The following is a 17,185-nucleotide window of genomic DNA, read 5'->3' as shown; positions in this document are numbered from 1 at the left end:
AACTCTTCTCTTTGTTCTACTCTAGAAATACAGTTTCTCTCTCTGACTAGTACAAAGGAGAACTGCGTTAAATTTCTGTTGAAGCAGGTGGGGTGGGTAAGTGTTTTAGTTTCAAAAGAATCCAGGCTGTAAGCAAAATTAACATCAAAAGACGAAGTCAGATGTCAAAATATTGAGCAAAATGATGCCGTCAATAATGAGAAATGAGCACTGCAATGTGGAGAATCCCCAAGCCAATTACCAAAGGTACATTTCAAATATATGTTTCAGATGCAAATTTTCATCCCTCATCTGTGACCTACATTTTTTTTCCTTCCACCCACTATATTCTTTTATTAAAAGTAACACAGAGAAAACTCTTTTGAAATCAGTGACACTTATATACCCCAGCTGTAACTTCAACAGAAGATATCATTATGACTAAGCTCAAATGACTTGTAAATTTCCTAAATTATGCAATTCATGACAGTTCAACTGAAAGCACTTTGGGTGACGTGTAGAGTACTCCAAAAGCCAGATTCTATTATACATTTTTATTCTTCAGAAAATGTTGTCAAATCCCTAATCAATATTTAGAACTGCAGTTATGGGGTTATGGTAACATTTATAGGATAAGAAGGCTATTAAACAATAAACCATGCTCTTTAACTATGAAATTATTCATTGGCCTCGACCAATTCAATCTAAATGGTAGTTAAGCAACAAGCTACATCCAAAGCTATCAAACAAACACACAAAAAAGTCATTCTTCAAAAGAAAAAATACCCTCAAGCCATGTATTTATCACTAACTGAATGAACCTGACAAGTCACTACACCTTTCAGAGACTCATCTCACCTGCCGCTTTATTTGAAAAACTAGACACGATCTCCAAGGTTCATTTCAATTCTAACAATCTCTAAGTGCCTCCATCAGGACTTATTTTCTCCCTTCAGCTACTTAACCTTACAGCCTGGGCTCAATATCATCACCTCCTTCAGGGAGCCTTCACTAACCTTCCCTGGATAGGTTCAGTGTCCCCTGATGAAAATAATACCCACCATAATGTCTTCTCTCACTTTCCTTCCTATTGTTCTAGAATTGTCTGTTTAGATGTCTCTATTCTACTACACCAAAAGCTTTTTGAAGATGAATGTAGTCTGATCTTTATATTTCCAATGCCTCACATAAAAAACTTGCATACAGTATGTGTTCTTCAAACATGCAGTGAATAAATGGTAAGTCTATGCATTTTTCTGGCACCAGTGGTCTGCACTCTGCAAATGAAAACACACGGTCAAAGGAAAAAAAAACCCTTACGATTTGTGAACGCTGCTGAGAATTGACCTAGAAAGTAAGGTTTTCTTCTATACTATGTGCATTCCTAGGATTCATTCTACTTATTTTTCCACTTGTGAACAAGAGAATGATAACAAAAGTGAAACAGTTGTGTTAGAGTGGTAAAAATATAACTTTAATATTTCAAAATACATGTTTATTCTTTTCATTAACGTTTATCCTTACGAAGTGGATCCTTACCCTATTCCTCCATCCTCACCACCCCTAACTCACCATTTTCCTTCAATTTGTATTAACTTATCACATCTCAGCACTTCCTACCAGGTTCTCCCTGGCCTTTCTTTAAACTAATCACCTGTAATCCATTGCAATTTGAGATAACCACAAAGCAGTCGTTCAGGTGAGAACACAACACCTTTAATACCCTCCGCCAATTACAATTTTTGTCCATTAAATAAGGAAAAAGAACTGCCAGGTAAACTGATGCAAAATTTTTATTGGCCATAAAGAAAATCTACAGTGTCTCAATCTGCACGATACTATACTATATGGATTCATGGTGAGATTTGGGGGCCAAAACAACCATGAAAAATGAGGCTACAACTTCTCACGCTGGGAAAATATACTGTTTCATACTTTGTTACTAATTCATCAAGCTCTCTTACACGCTAACTTTTAACAGATAAAGGGCCCTAACAGGGGTCACTATACGTTTACACAAACTAACTCCCACCAAATTTCACATTTCTCAATGTTAGTCCATCCTTCAAATCCAAGCTCTTTAGAAAATCCACATGACCCTCTACTTTCTGGCCTCAAAACTGACCAAATTGGTCGTCCCTGATAATTTTTGTTTCAAATGGCAAGGAAGGCATTCACAGTAGCGGCATTACGAGCTGGCCCGGCAAGTATAAGTACTTTCCATAAGCTACAATTGAAATAACTAACACGCTTAAGATGTTCGCAAAAAGCAACTCCAAGACGAGTTCCCCAGGCACCGCCTTCCAACCAGATTACCGCCTAAGTACCTCCTACAGAAGAAAACCTAGTTCGCTTCCTTGGACAGCCAGGAAGAGCCGTGCAGCCTTGGGCCTTCCTACCCTCCTCCAGAGCCCTGCCTTTGGTAAGGACACAATACAGATTTGCTCCCGAGAAGGGCAGGGACCTGGACCACATCTGCCTCTCCGAACACGAGCCACCACCAGCCCGCCTCACCTCTGTCCGGAACACACGCCCAAACACGAACTCAGCGGGCAGACCCCTCCCAGGCCCTCAGTCACTCCCGGAGGCTCCCTCCAGGATCCCTGCCCACCCCGAGACAAGCCCATCTCCATTCTTTCCTGAACTCTGAGGGCCACACCCCCTTGCTACGCTGCAAACTTAGGGACGCGCCACCGTCGTCCAATACCCCGCCCCCAAACACCTGATAGATCCTGCTCCCCTGCTCTTCCCCGAAAGCTGCGCGCTCCAGGCACCCGGTGCCGGCCGAAGCCAGATCCGCAGGGTCTTTACCGAGTCGCTGGGGGGAGCCGAAGCCCGGCTCGTCCGGCGGTCGCGGCGCCAGCACGAAAGGAACCAAGCTGCTCAGGAAGAGGACACACTGCCTCATGTTCCCGGCCCGGCCAGCGGCTCCACCTCTCTGGGCAGCCTTCGCCTGACTGGGACTCAGGACGCTGCTCACATTGGGAGAGGAGGGGATCCGCCCGGCCCGGCGCCTGCAGCCTCTTACTCTTACCGCGCCGCCTACCGGAAAACTCTAGAGCCGGGCTCCAGGTTCCCGGAAGCGTAGGCAGCGCTCGGAGAGGCTGGCTCAGCCTGCTTCCGGCCGCCGCCGACCCCCGCACCGCCCACAGCCGGGCGCCGCGCGGCATGCCGGGAGGCCCTCACTACCGTCGGCCCCGCGCCGGCGCGTCGCCATTTTGCCGCCCCTCCGCCCGCGCCCTTGCGTCCCGTCGGGGCTCCGCCGGCGCCGCCTCTGACGCGGCCCGCGACGTCCTGACTCGACCCACTCGGGCCACGCCTCTGTCCCTGGGTGACCGCCGCGAGGGAGGCGGGAGCTCGCGAGTAGGCCTTCAAAGGCGCGCCCGGCCACCTCCCTCGCCTCGGTCCGACCCACGTCTGGATAGGATCCCTGTTACCTTTTTTACTACCTAGCTGTGGAAACCACCGTGGGGGTCCAGAGTGGGCGAGGAGGAGCGCCGGGCCGGGTGGGCTCGGGGTGATGACCCAGCAGCGGAGTGCCTGGGACGAAGGACGGGCTCCCGGGAGCAGAGGCCCCGCGTCCATGCGCCAGCTTCTGCGAGACCAGCCTCCTAGTCGCAAATGGGGTGCAGCTTGGCTTTCGGGGCCCAGCGTCATACCACCCGGGCATCTCAAGCCTCCGTCCGTTGTAACGGAAGAGCCTTTGTGGCGGGAAATAAATAGGCGCTTCCTCAATGCCCATTTTCTCGTTGGCCCCGCTGTATGTAGAGGGTCTGCAAGCATTTCCAGAAACTAAATCCTAAACCTAACTCCTCGTCTGTCCGTACAGGTTCTAGGGAGGTCCAGCCAACTTCTTGAAACCTAACTCCATGCTTGGTCACTTTAGCTTAGACTGGAAATTTGCCAAGACACTTTGTGTTTTGTTTTACAATCCTTTGCATAATTTTAGCTCTAGTGAGTGTTTATGGTACTGAATAAAACATTCTAATAACGTTGGACGTGAATTGCTATTTTGGTTCAACTAAAGTTTATGCAAGTACGACAGAACACATTTTCCACTTAAGAGTGAGTGGGACAGCCTTGTCTCCATTATGAAATCGAAAATTCTTAGGAATAGCATATTAGTCCTGTCTGGTCAAGTTTTACGGCTACTCCTAATAAAATACTCAAACTATGGTTTTGTCCTGTGAATTTAGGTTCACTGTGGCATGCCTCAGTAAAATCTCAGCATCTTTTCCCAACAGTTATTATCCAGAGTTACTGGTTTTGTGCATTTTGGGCTTAACTGGACCTGTTGTGTTCATCTGAGGTATAAAGTGCCTTCATTAAACATATACATTGATGGCATACCTAATCAAAAAGTAAGCAGAGGTTCACCTGTGCAAATCGTACATAATTTTTAAAAGATGTATCCCATAAAACATGTGACAGTTGTAGACATTTTTTTTTTGTACAGTGAGAATATCATCTTACTTTCTGAGCACCCAGACACCATGCTCTCCAGCTTATACCTTTAGTAGATCCTAGATTTTACTCTTTCTGTGTTTCACCCACAGCTCTTCTACAGTACCTTGCTTGTAGACGGCCCTTCACCATCTGTTTAATAAATGCCATTTTAAAAAAGTAAAGTTCCTGATTCATTTGCTTATTCATATCCAGAAGTCCTAGATTCTCAGAGACAGTCAAGGTTTCAAGTAATTTTTCCCATTCACAAATCAGGACCCAAATTATGATTTCCAGTTTGAGGTTTATCTTTCATTTATAAATTGTCCATGCCTTTTAGATATAAGAGCACCACGTGGGGGAGATAAAGAGCCAGAGGAACATAAGAGGGACACATTGGATAGAACTAGTAGTCTGAGCCAGCTGTCTTCAAACTTTTATACTCTTATCCCCAAAAGAATTTTTAAAAAATATGTACTCCCTATATACATTTAACATTTTTCATCATAAATTTCCAGCATAATGTAAACACTGACATTTATTTAATTTTATTTATTTATTTTTGGCTGCGTTGGGTCTTCATTGCTGCGTGCGGACTGTCTCTAGTTGTGGCGAGCGGGGTCTACTCTTAATTGCAGTGCACGGGCTTCTCATTGCGGTGGCTTCTCTTGTTGTGGAGCACAGGCTCTAGGCATGCAGGCTTCAGTAGTTGTGGCACGCAGGCTCAGTAGTTGTGGCTTGCGGGCTCCAGAGCACAGGCTCAGTAGTTGTGGCACACGGGCTTAGTTGCTCTGTGGCATGTGGGATCTTCCCGGACCAGGGCTCGAACCCGTGTCCCCTACGTCGGCAGGGGGATTCTTAACCACTGCACCACCAGGGAAGTCCCAACACTTAACATTCAAAATTAAAACTCTTAGGTTTAAATTTACCCAATGGAATATAAATACCTGACAGATTTGATAGCCACTGTGGTAGTCAGCCTCCCCGATGGCCCCCAATGATCCCTGCTTCCTGATATTCACTCCCTTGTAGAGTCCGTCCCCTTCCACACTGGTCCAAGGTTGGTCTCTGTGGCCAATAGCGCAAAGAGGAAGTGATGGTATTTCACTTCCAAGGTTAGGTTGTAAGAGACTGTGTCTTCCATCTCAGGTGTTCTCTTACTTGCTTGGTCTCTCTTGGATCACTCACTAGGCAAAGCCAGCTTCTGTGTCATGAGAACATTCAGGAAGACTATGGAGTGGTTCATAGGAAGAGAGGTGACCAGCCCACAACCAGCAAGTAACTGAGACCTGCCAAAGACTATATGCCTGAGCTTGGAAATGAAACCTCCAGCCCTAGGCAACCTTTAAGACACATGCAGTCCCCCAACCGAACAGCTTGACTGCAGCCTCAGGAGAGACCCTGAGCCAGAACTGCCCACCCAAGCCATTCCCTGATTTTTGACCATCAGAAACTGGGAGATAATAAATACTGGTTATTTCAACCTCCTAAATTAAGGGTAATTTGTTACACAGCCACTATTGTCTGTTTGAAAAACACATGAACAAGTTAACTGGATCCTGGGTTTCTCTCCTTAACAACAGAAGTGGTTCTTTTAATTTAGGATTTAATAAAGATAAGTAAAAGATTACTTGAGATTTGCTGATCCCAAGCTATAGAATGAATTACTTACAGTTTACTTACTGCAAGTGAATGTAAGAGTAAAATATTTACAATCATTAAACACCTGTTGCCACCTATGGTTCTGGAGTAAACTAGCATATCCACATACGCATTGGTAAGACCTTTCATCTAAATGATCAGAGACATGGCTGTCTAGCTCTGGCTGAGTTTGGGGGCTTTTTCTTCTGTCATCCCAGCTCTATTTCTCTTATTAGCCACTATTTGTCCTATACCAATCCCACCAGTCCTTATAGATGTATAGATTCTTCATCACTCTATTTCTAAAATGCTAATTATTCCTACATCTGTATCCTTTTTTGCCAGTAAACAAATCTATGTGAAGTTAGCACTTCAAAAAGTATGAGTCGGAACTTCCCTGTTGGTCCAGTGGTTAAGACTTACAATGCAGGGGGTGCGGGTTCAATCTCTGGTTGGGGAGCTAAGATCCCACATGCCTTGAGGCCAAAAAACCAAAACATAAAACAGAAGAAGCAATATTGTAACAAATTCAATAAAAAACTTAAAAAGTATGAGTCAATCCACAAATCTCCATTAGACGATAGATCGCTCTTACTGGAATATGACTATATACAAAGTCATGTACCAAGAACTATAGTTTCCAGGATTTTAGTTCAGAAATTTTAATGTATTTCAGATCCTTTTAGAAAGAAAAATGAAAAATACATCACGCACGGAGCAAAGCAGAATATTTGAGGATCCTCACTGATAAACAGATTATTCTTCGGGAAATATTTAATAGGCAAAAAAATAACCAGCCCCCTTGAAACTGGAATAGTAGTTCCCCTCAAGTTCAAAAAGAGGAAACCAACCATTTCATTCAAAATGTTATTTCAAGAAGGTTCATTTCTAAAATTTTAGTAACAATTTCTCTCTCTCTCTCTCTCACGTACACACACACTTTTTTTTTTTTTTTTTTTTTTTTTGTTTTTGGGGCCCTCCCCTTCTTTTTCCTCTCCCCCCGCAGAGCACAGGCTCCGGACGCGCAGGCTCAGCGGCCACGGCCCACGGGCCCAGCCGCTCCGCGGCATGCGGGACCCTCCGAGACCGGGGCACGAACCCGCGTCCCCTGCATCGGCAGGCGGACGCTCAACCACTGCGCCACCAGGGAAGCCCCACACACACTTTTTTATGTCTCTTTCTTATCAGGCATCTTTGTCTTTATCACAGAATTATCAATATTTGCAGCGGCTAATCTGTCTGTTGTGAGCAGAGGTAGCATATCTCCTATATATTGTATGCCATACAAAATGTGGAGCTGTGTTCTTTTCCTTCTTAAATCCCTTTCTCTCTCCCTAGAGATCTCGGAGTAATTGAACCACAGGAATAACTGAACACGGAGAATAGATTGGATAAAGAGAACAAAATGGAAACTTCTGCCGGCTTGAAATTACCTCAGGTCTGAAATGGCCAAAAGTCATTACTCTTGGGTTGACAGGCCCCAGAGAGGAAGCAACAGCCAATTACTCTCCAGTTCTGCAGTGGCCACATAGGCCTTAATTGAAAACCTGTTCTATTCCGTCCTGTTTAGAAAAACAGAACTCAGTTGTTGAATGTTTAAAATCTGGTAATTCTACTAGCATTTTAAGAATAATACCTCCAAAGTGAATGAAATCAGAATCTCAAAGAGATAACTGCACTCCCATATTCACTGCAGGGTTATTCACAATAGCCAAGATGTGGAAACAACCGAAGTGTCCACTGGCAGATAAATGGATAGAGAAGATGTGGTGTGTACATACAATGGGAGATTACTCAGCCATAAAAAGGAAGGACATCTTGCCATTTGCAACAACATGGATGAACCTGAAGGACATTATGCTACATAAGTCAGACACAAAAAGGTAAATACAGTATGATCTCACTTACATGTAGAATCTTATAAAGGTTAAACTCAAAGAAGCAGAGAGTAGAACAGTGGTTGACAGAATCTGGGGGTGGGAGGGGTGGGAATGGGGAGATATCGGTCAAAGGTACAAACTTTCAGTTATAAAATGTGTGGATCTAATGTACACTATGGTGACTATAGTTAAGAACACTGTTTCGTATACTTGAACTTTGCTCAGACAGTATTTGTTTTCTCTTAGATTTATTTATTTATTTTTGGTTGTGTTGGGTCTTCACTGCTGTGCGTGGGCTTCTCATTGAGCTGACTTCTCTTGTGGAGCACGGGCTCTAGGCGTGTGGGCTTCATTAGTTGTGGCTCGTGGGCTCTAGAGCGCAGGCTCAGTAGTTGTGGCGCACGGGCTTAGCCGCTCCGTGGCATGTGGGATCTTCCCAGACCAGGGCTCGAACCCGTGTCCCCTGCACTGGCAGGCGGATTCCTAACCACTGTGCCACCAGGGAAGTCCCTGACAGTATTTCTTAAGTGTTCTCACCACACACACAAAAATGGTAACTATGGATGTGTTAACTAGCTTGATTGTGATAATCATCTCACAGTGAATAGGTATATAACATCAACACATTGTATACCTTAAATATACACAATTAAAAAAAATATATATATATATACACACATTTTTTTGTCAATTATACCTCAATAAGGCTGGAAATAAAGTAATACCAAAGAGACCCACATCATACCTTTGATCTCAAAGGACTTATATCCTAAAAGATGAAAGATACATAGAAACACAAAAACATACAATGTGTATTGGCCTAAAAAAAACTGGTATCATGCATTTTTTCCTATTAATTTTTTTTTTTTTCGGTACGCGGGCCTCTCACTGCTGTGGCCTCTCCCATTGCGGAGCACAGGCTCCGGACGCACAGGCCCAGTGGCCATGACTCACGGGCCCAGCCGCTCCACGGCATGCAGGATCCTCCTGGACCGGGGCACGAACCTGCGTCCCCTGCATCGGCAGGCGGACTCCCAACCACTGTGCCACGAGGGAAGCCCTCCTATTAATTTTTTAAAATAAAATTTTCATTTTGGAATAATTTTAGATGTACAGGAAAGTTGCAAGATAGTACAGAGTTCCCATATACTCCCAGCTTCCCCTAATGTTAATATCTTACGTAATCAAGGTATGTTTGTCAAAACTAAAAAAATAACATCCGATTTCACAATTTTTTAAAGTATGTGCCTTTTTGTAGTCTTTAAAAAATTGTGACGTAAATTTTATGTCACATAAAATTCACGTAACATAAAATTTATCGTTAGTGACATTCAGCACATTCACGGTGTTGTACAATCATCACCACTATCTAGCTCCAGAAGGTTTTAATCACCCCAAAAGGAAACCCCATACACATTAAGCAGTCATTCTCCATTACCCACTTGTCCTGGCCCTTGATAACCACTAATAGAACTGCACAGTTTCTGTTCCAGGAGTCAACCCAGGATACCATATTGCATCTAGTCACGTTGACTTTGTACGCTTTAGGACATATAAAACTTTTCCTAAATATTTTACTCTGTAGAGAAGTACCAGTTAATATGCTTAATTGGGGTTGAAGGAAACTATCCAGCTCAGTCCCTCACTCTTCTCTCCTCTGTACTAGTCTAACAGCCTCTGAAGTGACTTTCTTGCTTCTCGTTTTCTCTCCACCAACATCTCTTCTTGTCTTGGATAACACTGGCTAAATGTCTCTTCCTCATGGCATGTTTCTTGCTTCTTTTATCGTCTATCCTCCGTTTTGTCCCGCATTGCTGTCTACTGATGCTATCTTGTTTTTCTCCACAAGAGCATAAGTTCCTGAGGCAAGGACTATGCTACCTTCCACAGCAAGTAACACAGTCCTGTGCAGAAGGCTATTCTCATTAACCAAACAACTTAGACAATTTAATGCTTGTAATGGGTGGAACTGTGTCCCATAAAAAAGATATGTTCAAGTCATAACCCCCTGTATTTATGAATGTGATCATATTAGGAAATAAAATCTTTGTAGATATAATCAAGCTAAGGTGAGGTCCTACTGGATTAGGGTGGGCCCTAAATCCAATGACCAGTGTCCTTATGAGGAGAAGTGACACAGATACACACATAGGGAGAACACCATGTGATGACATGGGCAGAAGTTGGAGTGATGCAGCCACAAGCCAAGGAAAGCCAAAGGTTGCTCAAGACCACCAGAAGCCAAGAAGAAGCAAAGAAGGATTATTCCCGAGAGCCTTCAGAGGGAAAAAGGCTCTGCTGACACCTTGATCTTGGATTTCTAGCCTACAGATCTGTGAGAGAATAAATTTCTCTTGTTTGGGGAATTCCCTGGTGGTCCAGTGGTTAGGACTCACATTTCCACTGCAGGGGGCCAGGGTTTGATTCCCTGGTTGGGGAACTAACCTCAAAAGCCCCATGGTGCAGCAAAAAATAAATAAATAAACATATTAAAATTCTCTTGTTTTAAGCCACCTAGTTTGTGATCATTTGTTATAGCAGCCTTAAGAAACTAATACATGCTCATGGAACACACTCTGAGATTTCCTCCCCTTCTACCTTTTCTTCTGAAATTCCTCTTGCCCAGAACATATTACTAGCTATCAAAAACCTACCTACTGGGGCTTCCCTGGTGGCGCAGTGGTTGAGAGTCCGCCTGCCGATGCAGGGGACACGGGTTCGTGCCCCCATCCGCGAAGATCCCACATGCCGCAGAGCGGCTGGGCCCGTGAGCTATGGCCGCTGAGCCTGCGCGTCCGGAGCCTGTGCTCCGCAACGGGAGAGGCCATAGCAGTGAGAGGCCCGCGTACCGCAAAAAACAAAAAAACAAAAAAACAAAAAAAAAAACCTACCTATCCTTCAGTGGCCATCTTAAGAGACTTTGTGGGTTCCAGGTCTCCTTCACAATTTTTTAGTAGTTGTCGCCTTTTGAAGATCCCATGGTAACTGATAAAGAGTAGACAGAGACCTGTTAACCAATAGACTTTTAGGAGACTTTTTTTTTTATTGGACACAAAGCATGTCCTAAGCCCTGAGAATCAGGCAACCCCCTAATGCAAGCCCAACTCAGAGAAGCTTCCGTGTAGATTTGATAAGTTTCAACATCATAGTCAATATTACCCCAGGTTCTGCCAAGTACTGTGTCATTTCCAGCCATGACAGCCCTCCTCAGAGAGGGGACAGAAGGACTAATGTTATCTGGTTCAGGACCCAGGTCTCATCTTTTGTTATTCCATAATTTATACTTTAACCACTCAATCCTGCTTTGTTCTTTGAGGATTTCATTAAGTCTTAGATGCTAACAGCATGGACTTTGGAGCCAAACAGCCTGGATGTGAACAATCTACCATCTGTTTGACACATCACTGAAACTCTCCTAGCCTTACATTTAAAATAGGGAATGAAAAGTACCTACCTCATAGGGTTAAATGAGAGAGGCTGGTCTTTATCTGGTAGAGATGTAGGGAAATAACTGTAGCATTTTAAAGCAGTTTGTTGGGGCAACTGAATGATGAAAGAAAAAAACAGAAAAGCTATACATTATGCATACATTTGGTCTTTCAAAGCCGGTCTGCCAGAGGGTCGCCAGCAGGGAAGAGAATAAATTTACATTTTATTTTACTTCTCCCTGCCTAATTCTAATGTTTAATATGAAAGCTCTCATGATTTAATCATTATTCTTCAGCTGTTCCCATTTTCTCCAAGAATTCTTGAGGCCAGGTCATGGTAGGTGTGGACCCAAGCCCCTCCCTCCCCAAGCTCTTTGTTTCTGTTCTTAGTTGGGGGAAAGCTCTTCTCATCCTGGGCTGATGCACTGTTTGGAGAAAACTTGCTATAGGGCATGGGGACTGACTCCGTTCAAGGAACCTTATTTCATGAATCTGTCCCCAGCAAATAAAATAACTGGTTAATATTCTTGAATGATTCACTCTTTGCTTGAGGGTGAACAATAAAATCCACACGTTAACTCCCACATTTTTGACCTAACCCAGCAATTTAACCTCCTTGTTTACTTGCCAAAGCTACTATCAAGTAGCTGTGTGCCTGGCTTCCTTTCCCCCTCTCCTCTCCCCCTGTCCTGCCCACTGGCAGAGAGCCTCTTGTGAATTATAAGATGCTCAAGAGATCAGACAGCAGGAGATTGAAAGAGAAGAAGCAAAGCCATGGGTAGACAGGCCCTGAAAGAAAAGTGTTAGGATCTTAGTGGAGTGCTTTTTATGCCTTTGAAATAGCCAGTTAATTTTCCAGAGGGATGTTGGCTTGGGGCCAGAGGGGGTTGGTGCTCAATAAAAATTTATTACACAAATAAGCAAATTTAGGCTTAGAGAGTACTAGCCGATTAGGAATGAGCTTGTCCTTCTTCTATAAAAGCGTATTGTTTACCCACATTGTGGCTTAGGAAAAGGAGGTACAATCAGGTGTGGGGTGTCTGCAGACTCTTTAAGGGGACAGCACTCACTTACATTGTAGTTGATGTGAATGGTGTCCTCAGAGTTGGGCAGTGGGTGGTCTCCAAGTTGACCATGACATCCCTGCAGGGAGCTAAGAGGTCAGGGTCTAGGATCCCAATCAATGAGAGATCTACTTATAAAAACACCTTAGAATCTAGACAACAGAAAGAAGCACTCTTGATTCCACACTGTTCAGATTATGCATGAAAATCAGGGAGAACTCCCTGTCCAGTGGTGCCTCTCTCCAGAGCAGAGGTTCCCTAATTCTGATCTGCGTGGCCACCGTGCAGTCCTGTGCTCTGCTTCTGAGGGACCAGTCACACTGAAGAGCCTGAATGTAACAGAGTTGCCTGGGGGGACATTACCATTTATTTACTGGCTTGCTCTGAAGCAGTACAGATCAGACAAATAAGTCGATGCAGAATTACAACGCTGGCTTATTTTTAGTATCATGTACAGCCCTCAATATTTCATCACTACAACTATCTGGTTATGTAATGATTTTTTTTAACATCTTTATTGGAGTATAATTGCTTTACAATGGTGTGTTAGTTTCTGCTGTATAACAAAGCGAATCAGCTATACATATACATATATCCCCATATTTCCTCCCTCTTGCGTCTCCCTCCCACCCTCCCTATGCCGCCCCTCTAGGTGGTCACAAAGCACTGAGCTGATCCCCCTGTGCTATGCAGCTGCTTCCCACTAGCTATCTATTTCACATTTGGTAGTGTATATATGTCCATGCCACTCTCCCACTTCATCCCAGCTTACCCTTCCCCCTCTCAAAAATATGGAATGCTTCATAAATTTGCATGTCATCCTTGCGCAGGGGCCATGCTAATCTTCTCTGCATCGTTCCAATTTTAGTCTATGTGCTACTGAAGTAAGCACTGTAGATTTATACATTCTGCCTTGTTCTGGAAATAATTTCAAAGTAGACATCCATTAAAAACTCCAGTTAGTGTCAAGGATGTGAATTTTAAATAAACAAGGGAATGTGTGTGTCATCCAGTTTGGCGATGTTTTCAAGTCTTTTTTTGGGTTGTTATTGTTTTTAGCTGTAGCGCTCTAGCTCCAAAAGAAATCTTTTGCAGAAACTTAATGTGTACAATAGATCAAAGGAGAGCACTGGGTTTGAAGTACTCCTGAACCATCTTCATAGAATCCCTAGGCCTTCCTGAAGTTTACAGAAAGTTCATTGATTTTCCCAAAGTCCCACAGCAAGTTAATAGCAGGAATGATAGGCCAGGACTCAGATCTCCAGTCCATGGCTTTGTTGCCTAAACGGTGGTAACTCTTTAGACAACTCCTGAAAATGGGCCCTGGCTGAGGCCGGCTAGTTTCTGACTGTCATCTGACAGATGAGTGTGCAATCCAACAGTTGGTAGTAACAGGACCATCCACCCAGCAGAATATACACAAAGAGAACAGCTGGAAGGCCCGTCATTCACCAGTTGTCACCTCCAATGCCTCCACAACAGGGTACTCAAGTTGAGCACAGAATGCAAAATTCAAGAGTGAGGCATCTATTTTGAGAGAATGAGAGGGTACAGTGCTCTTTTTACAGTTAAGAGCTCTTAGCCCCTGGAGAGGTACAGGGATATTTGCCCTTGAGAGTCTTCTTAAGAAGAGAAAGACAGGGAGGGCAGCCTGATCTGGGTTTGCAACCTCTTATTCTATTGGGTTGACCAAAAATTTATCTGGGTTCTTCTGTAACAACATACAGAAAAACTCGAATGAACTTTTTGGCCAACCCAATAGTTTAGCCTGTAAAGAACCAAAGAGAAAGAGACTAGTATACTCGTTTCTATCTAAGAAGTACTATCTCCCCAGAGCCATCAGGAATTTTCATCACTTATTTTTTTGGCTGTGTTGGGTCTTTGTTGCTGAGCGCGGGCTTTCTGTAGTTGCTGCGAGCGGGACCCACTCTTTGTTGTGGTGTGTGGGCTTCTCACTGCAGTGGCTTCTCTTGTTGTGGAGCACCAGCTGTAGGGCACACAGGCTCAGTAGTTGTGGCGCACGGGCTTAGCTGCTCCACAGCATGTGGGATCTTCCCAGACCAGGGCTCGAACCCATGTTCCCTGCATTGGCAGGTGGATTCTTAACCACTGCGCCACCAGGGAAGCCACTCTAGCTTATCTTTAAGAAAGAAAGCTCATTTGCATTTTATTTTGCCCTGAATCAACAATTTAGGATTGACGAATCAGAACAGAAGGAACTCAAGTGCTCTACCTTGTAACAGGAATATTGGGCCTCTACTTTGACCCTGGTGACCCATAGAGCCATTAGTCAGCTCACATGGTGCCCTAACAAGTTTCTGGGCCTCCCGCCCACTGTTGATACATCCCTGGCTTCCTGCCTCAAGCTTTAGGCCAATCTCCCAACACTGATCTCCCATTAATACTGAAAGCAGACCTCTAACCTCACATCCACCAGCCAGATGGATCCTCCTTACCTAAAACCTTAAGGATCAGTTCTAACTCACCTCCACGGCATCTTGTCAAATCACGAAATCTGCTTGTTCAGTATTAGAGTATAACTGTATTTTATTTTTACTTTTTTTGTTGTTTTTTGTTTTTTGGCCACACTGCACGGCTTGTGGATTTAAATTCCCTGAACAGGGATCAAACCTGGGCCCTTGCCACTGAGAGCACAGAGTCGTAACCACTGGACCACCAGGGAATCCCCTATTTTTACTTTAAATACAAAACCATTAACATGGGCATGACTGAGAGTCGAGGCAGAGTGAACCAGAGCCTCCTGTGCTCTTCTGCATAATCAACCCAATCAACTTCAGTTGCTGACAGGAAGGCCCTCTCATTCATTAGCCTCAGGTGGGCACAAATCTCAACCGTGTGCTGCTAGATTCAGAATCATTTAACTGACTTTTTACTCCCCTGCTGTGAAAATCACCTGATCTTTTCTTTGGCCTTAATTGTTCATGCTTCCTTAAGGCAGTGGTTTCCTAAGTACCTACCAAGCCCTGATCATTAGCATCAGCATCGCCTGGGAAGTTGCTGGAAATGCACATTATCTATGGGCCCTACCTCAAGCCTACTGAATCAAAATCTGTTTTAGCAAACTCTCCAGGTGATCACGATGCATGCTGAAGTTTGACAATTACGGCCTTGTGGCACTATCAATCACTTACTGAAGTTACCTGTTGAGAAACAAAGGCATTTCCTCTTGGTACTTGTTCCTGATTTTTTTCTCACGTCAACACAACAACCTTTCCCCATCTGCTCCATCAGCGAATGCTAATTAGAAGCAAAACCACTGCTTAAGTTTTTTTTTTTTCGGTCATTTTCTTTTTGTGTCTACTATGCCCTTGAAAATCTAGGGCAATAGGTCTGCTCCAAGTGTGGTCCCACGGTTTTCTCTTCCACAAGACTAGTTTCACTTGATTAGAACTTTCCAATTCTGAAATTAGGTTGTCCTGCTGCTCACCGAGTATTCCACATATGTATATCTCACAACCCATTTACACTTGGAAATACTTTCACATATTGGCTCACAGGCCGGGCAGGTGTCTCTTTCATAGGTAAGAAAACTGAAGCTGAGAGAGATTAGGCCTACAACTAAAAAAGTGGCAAAGCTGCAAGTACTAGTACCCAGTATAGTCCTTGGCTCATAACAGGCACTCAATATATTTAACGAATAAGTGAATGAACGAATGCTCGTGTAAGCTAGATCTTTTTCCGCTAGGTCACATGTCTCTCACATCACGCAGCTGTAGGAACAGACAAGTAATCTTGTCCCATTTATGTTCCTAGTTCCAAAGTAGTGGCGTTGCCCCAGTCTCAGGACACAATAGTCTTCTGAAATCTTTCCACTGAAGCACCAAGGTTCTAAGTTCCAGAAGAGCTGAAAGAACACCACCTGTTAAGAAGAATGGCTGAAATGCAGGGCCGTGTCTGAAGACCCACGGCTCTAGGATGGAGAGAGTGCTCAGCACTAATTCCAAGTGGGCAAAAAACATAAGGTGATGCCAGCAGAAAATAAAATACAAGTAGTTTGGTCCCCTTCAGGGTCAAGTTATTCAAGTCAGATGCTGTGGAGTGGCGCTCATAAGATGAGGGGCAGGAAGTTTTTTCAATAAATGCCGACTTCTAGTATACACATACACACGTCCTCAGAAATGAGGTTGACCTGAGCCTCATTAAGTGGGTTTAGCTCCCCTACATTTCCAGAGTGGAAAGAGAGCCAGGCTGCACCCTAAGTTAAATTTTAATTGACTTTTAAGCAGAACTTTTCTAGTTTTCAACAATGTCATCTGCTGTCACAGAAAGAAAAATGGTGATTTTTGTATATAGGCAAATAAATCTCATCTCAAACAAGTAAGTCTACAGTATATAATTTCATTTGTCTAAATTAGCAACGAAATTCCTAAATCTTTAGTTCAAATTACAGTAATACAACTCTTTTCATAGGCATTTGGTAAGAACCTTAGATACTCCTCAAAGAGCTGTATTCCAGCTCAAATAAAAGAATTTAGGAGCCTAGAGTAGTAAGGCCTATTGTACTGATTTTTACTTGGGACTCAACCCAGTTTCAAACCCACTCAGTAATTCATATCCCATGAAAGCTCTTAATAATCCTCTTTGCTAGCTGAGTAAATCCTAACTCTGCCATGCTTCTAGGGTTTAAGTACTTCCTTGATGGTCTTAGGCCAAGGCTGTGATATGCTGCAGAAAACAGTGTCTGAGGACAAAGAAAAGATACAAGAATTAATCTTCACATAATCCTTCA

The 17,185-nt window shown here is 43.8% G+C and overlaps 1 protein-coding gene and 1 non-coding gene across 2 annotated transcripts in view; both read right to left on the bottom strand.

The window, feature by feature from the left end:
• ADAM17 (ADAM metallopeptidase domain 17) overlaps positions 1 to 3,105 on the bottom strand; it is a 52,244-nt gene extending 49,139 nt beyond the window's left edge. The window contains exon 1 of the mRNA XM_027113841.1: positions 2,791 to 3,105. Coding sequence (XP_026969642.1) covers positions 2,791 to 2,887 — 97 coding nt within the window. The 5' untranslated portion in view covers positions 2,888 to 3,105. The remainder of the gene's footprint in view (positions 1 to 2,790) is intronic.
• Positions 3,106 to 13,220: 10,115 nt separating this feature from the next.
• On the bottom strand, positions 13,221 to 13,327 carry LOC113624212 (U6 spliceosomal RNA). The gene has a single exon (XR_003434258.1). It is a non-coding gene; the product is annotated as a U6 spliceosomal RNA (small nuclear RNA).
• Between the last annotated feature and the right edge of the window lie 3,858 nt (positions 13,328 to 17,185).

Source organism: Aethalodelphis obliquidens, unplaced genomic scaffold, assembly GCF_003676395.1.
Source record: "Aethalodelphis obliquidens isolate GAN/ISIS:26980383/991018 unplaced genomic scaffold, ASM367639v1 scaffold12, whole genome shotgun sequence".
Lineage (NCBI taxonomy): Eukaryota > Metazoa > Chordata > Mammalia > Artiodactyla > Delphinidae > Aethalodelphis > Aethalodelphis obliquidens.
Note: the sequence above shows the minus strand (reverse complement) of the source record. Positions and strands in the feature narration are given on the sequence as shown.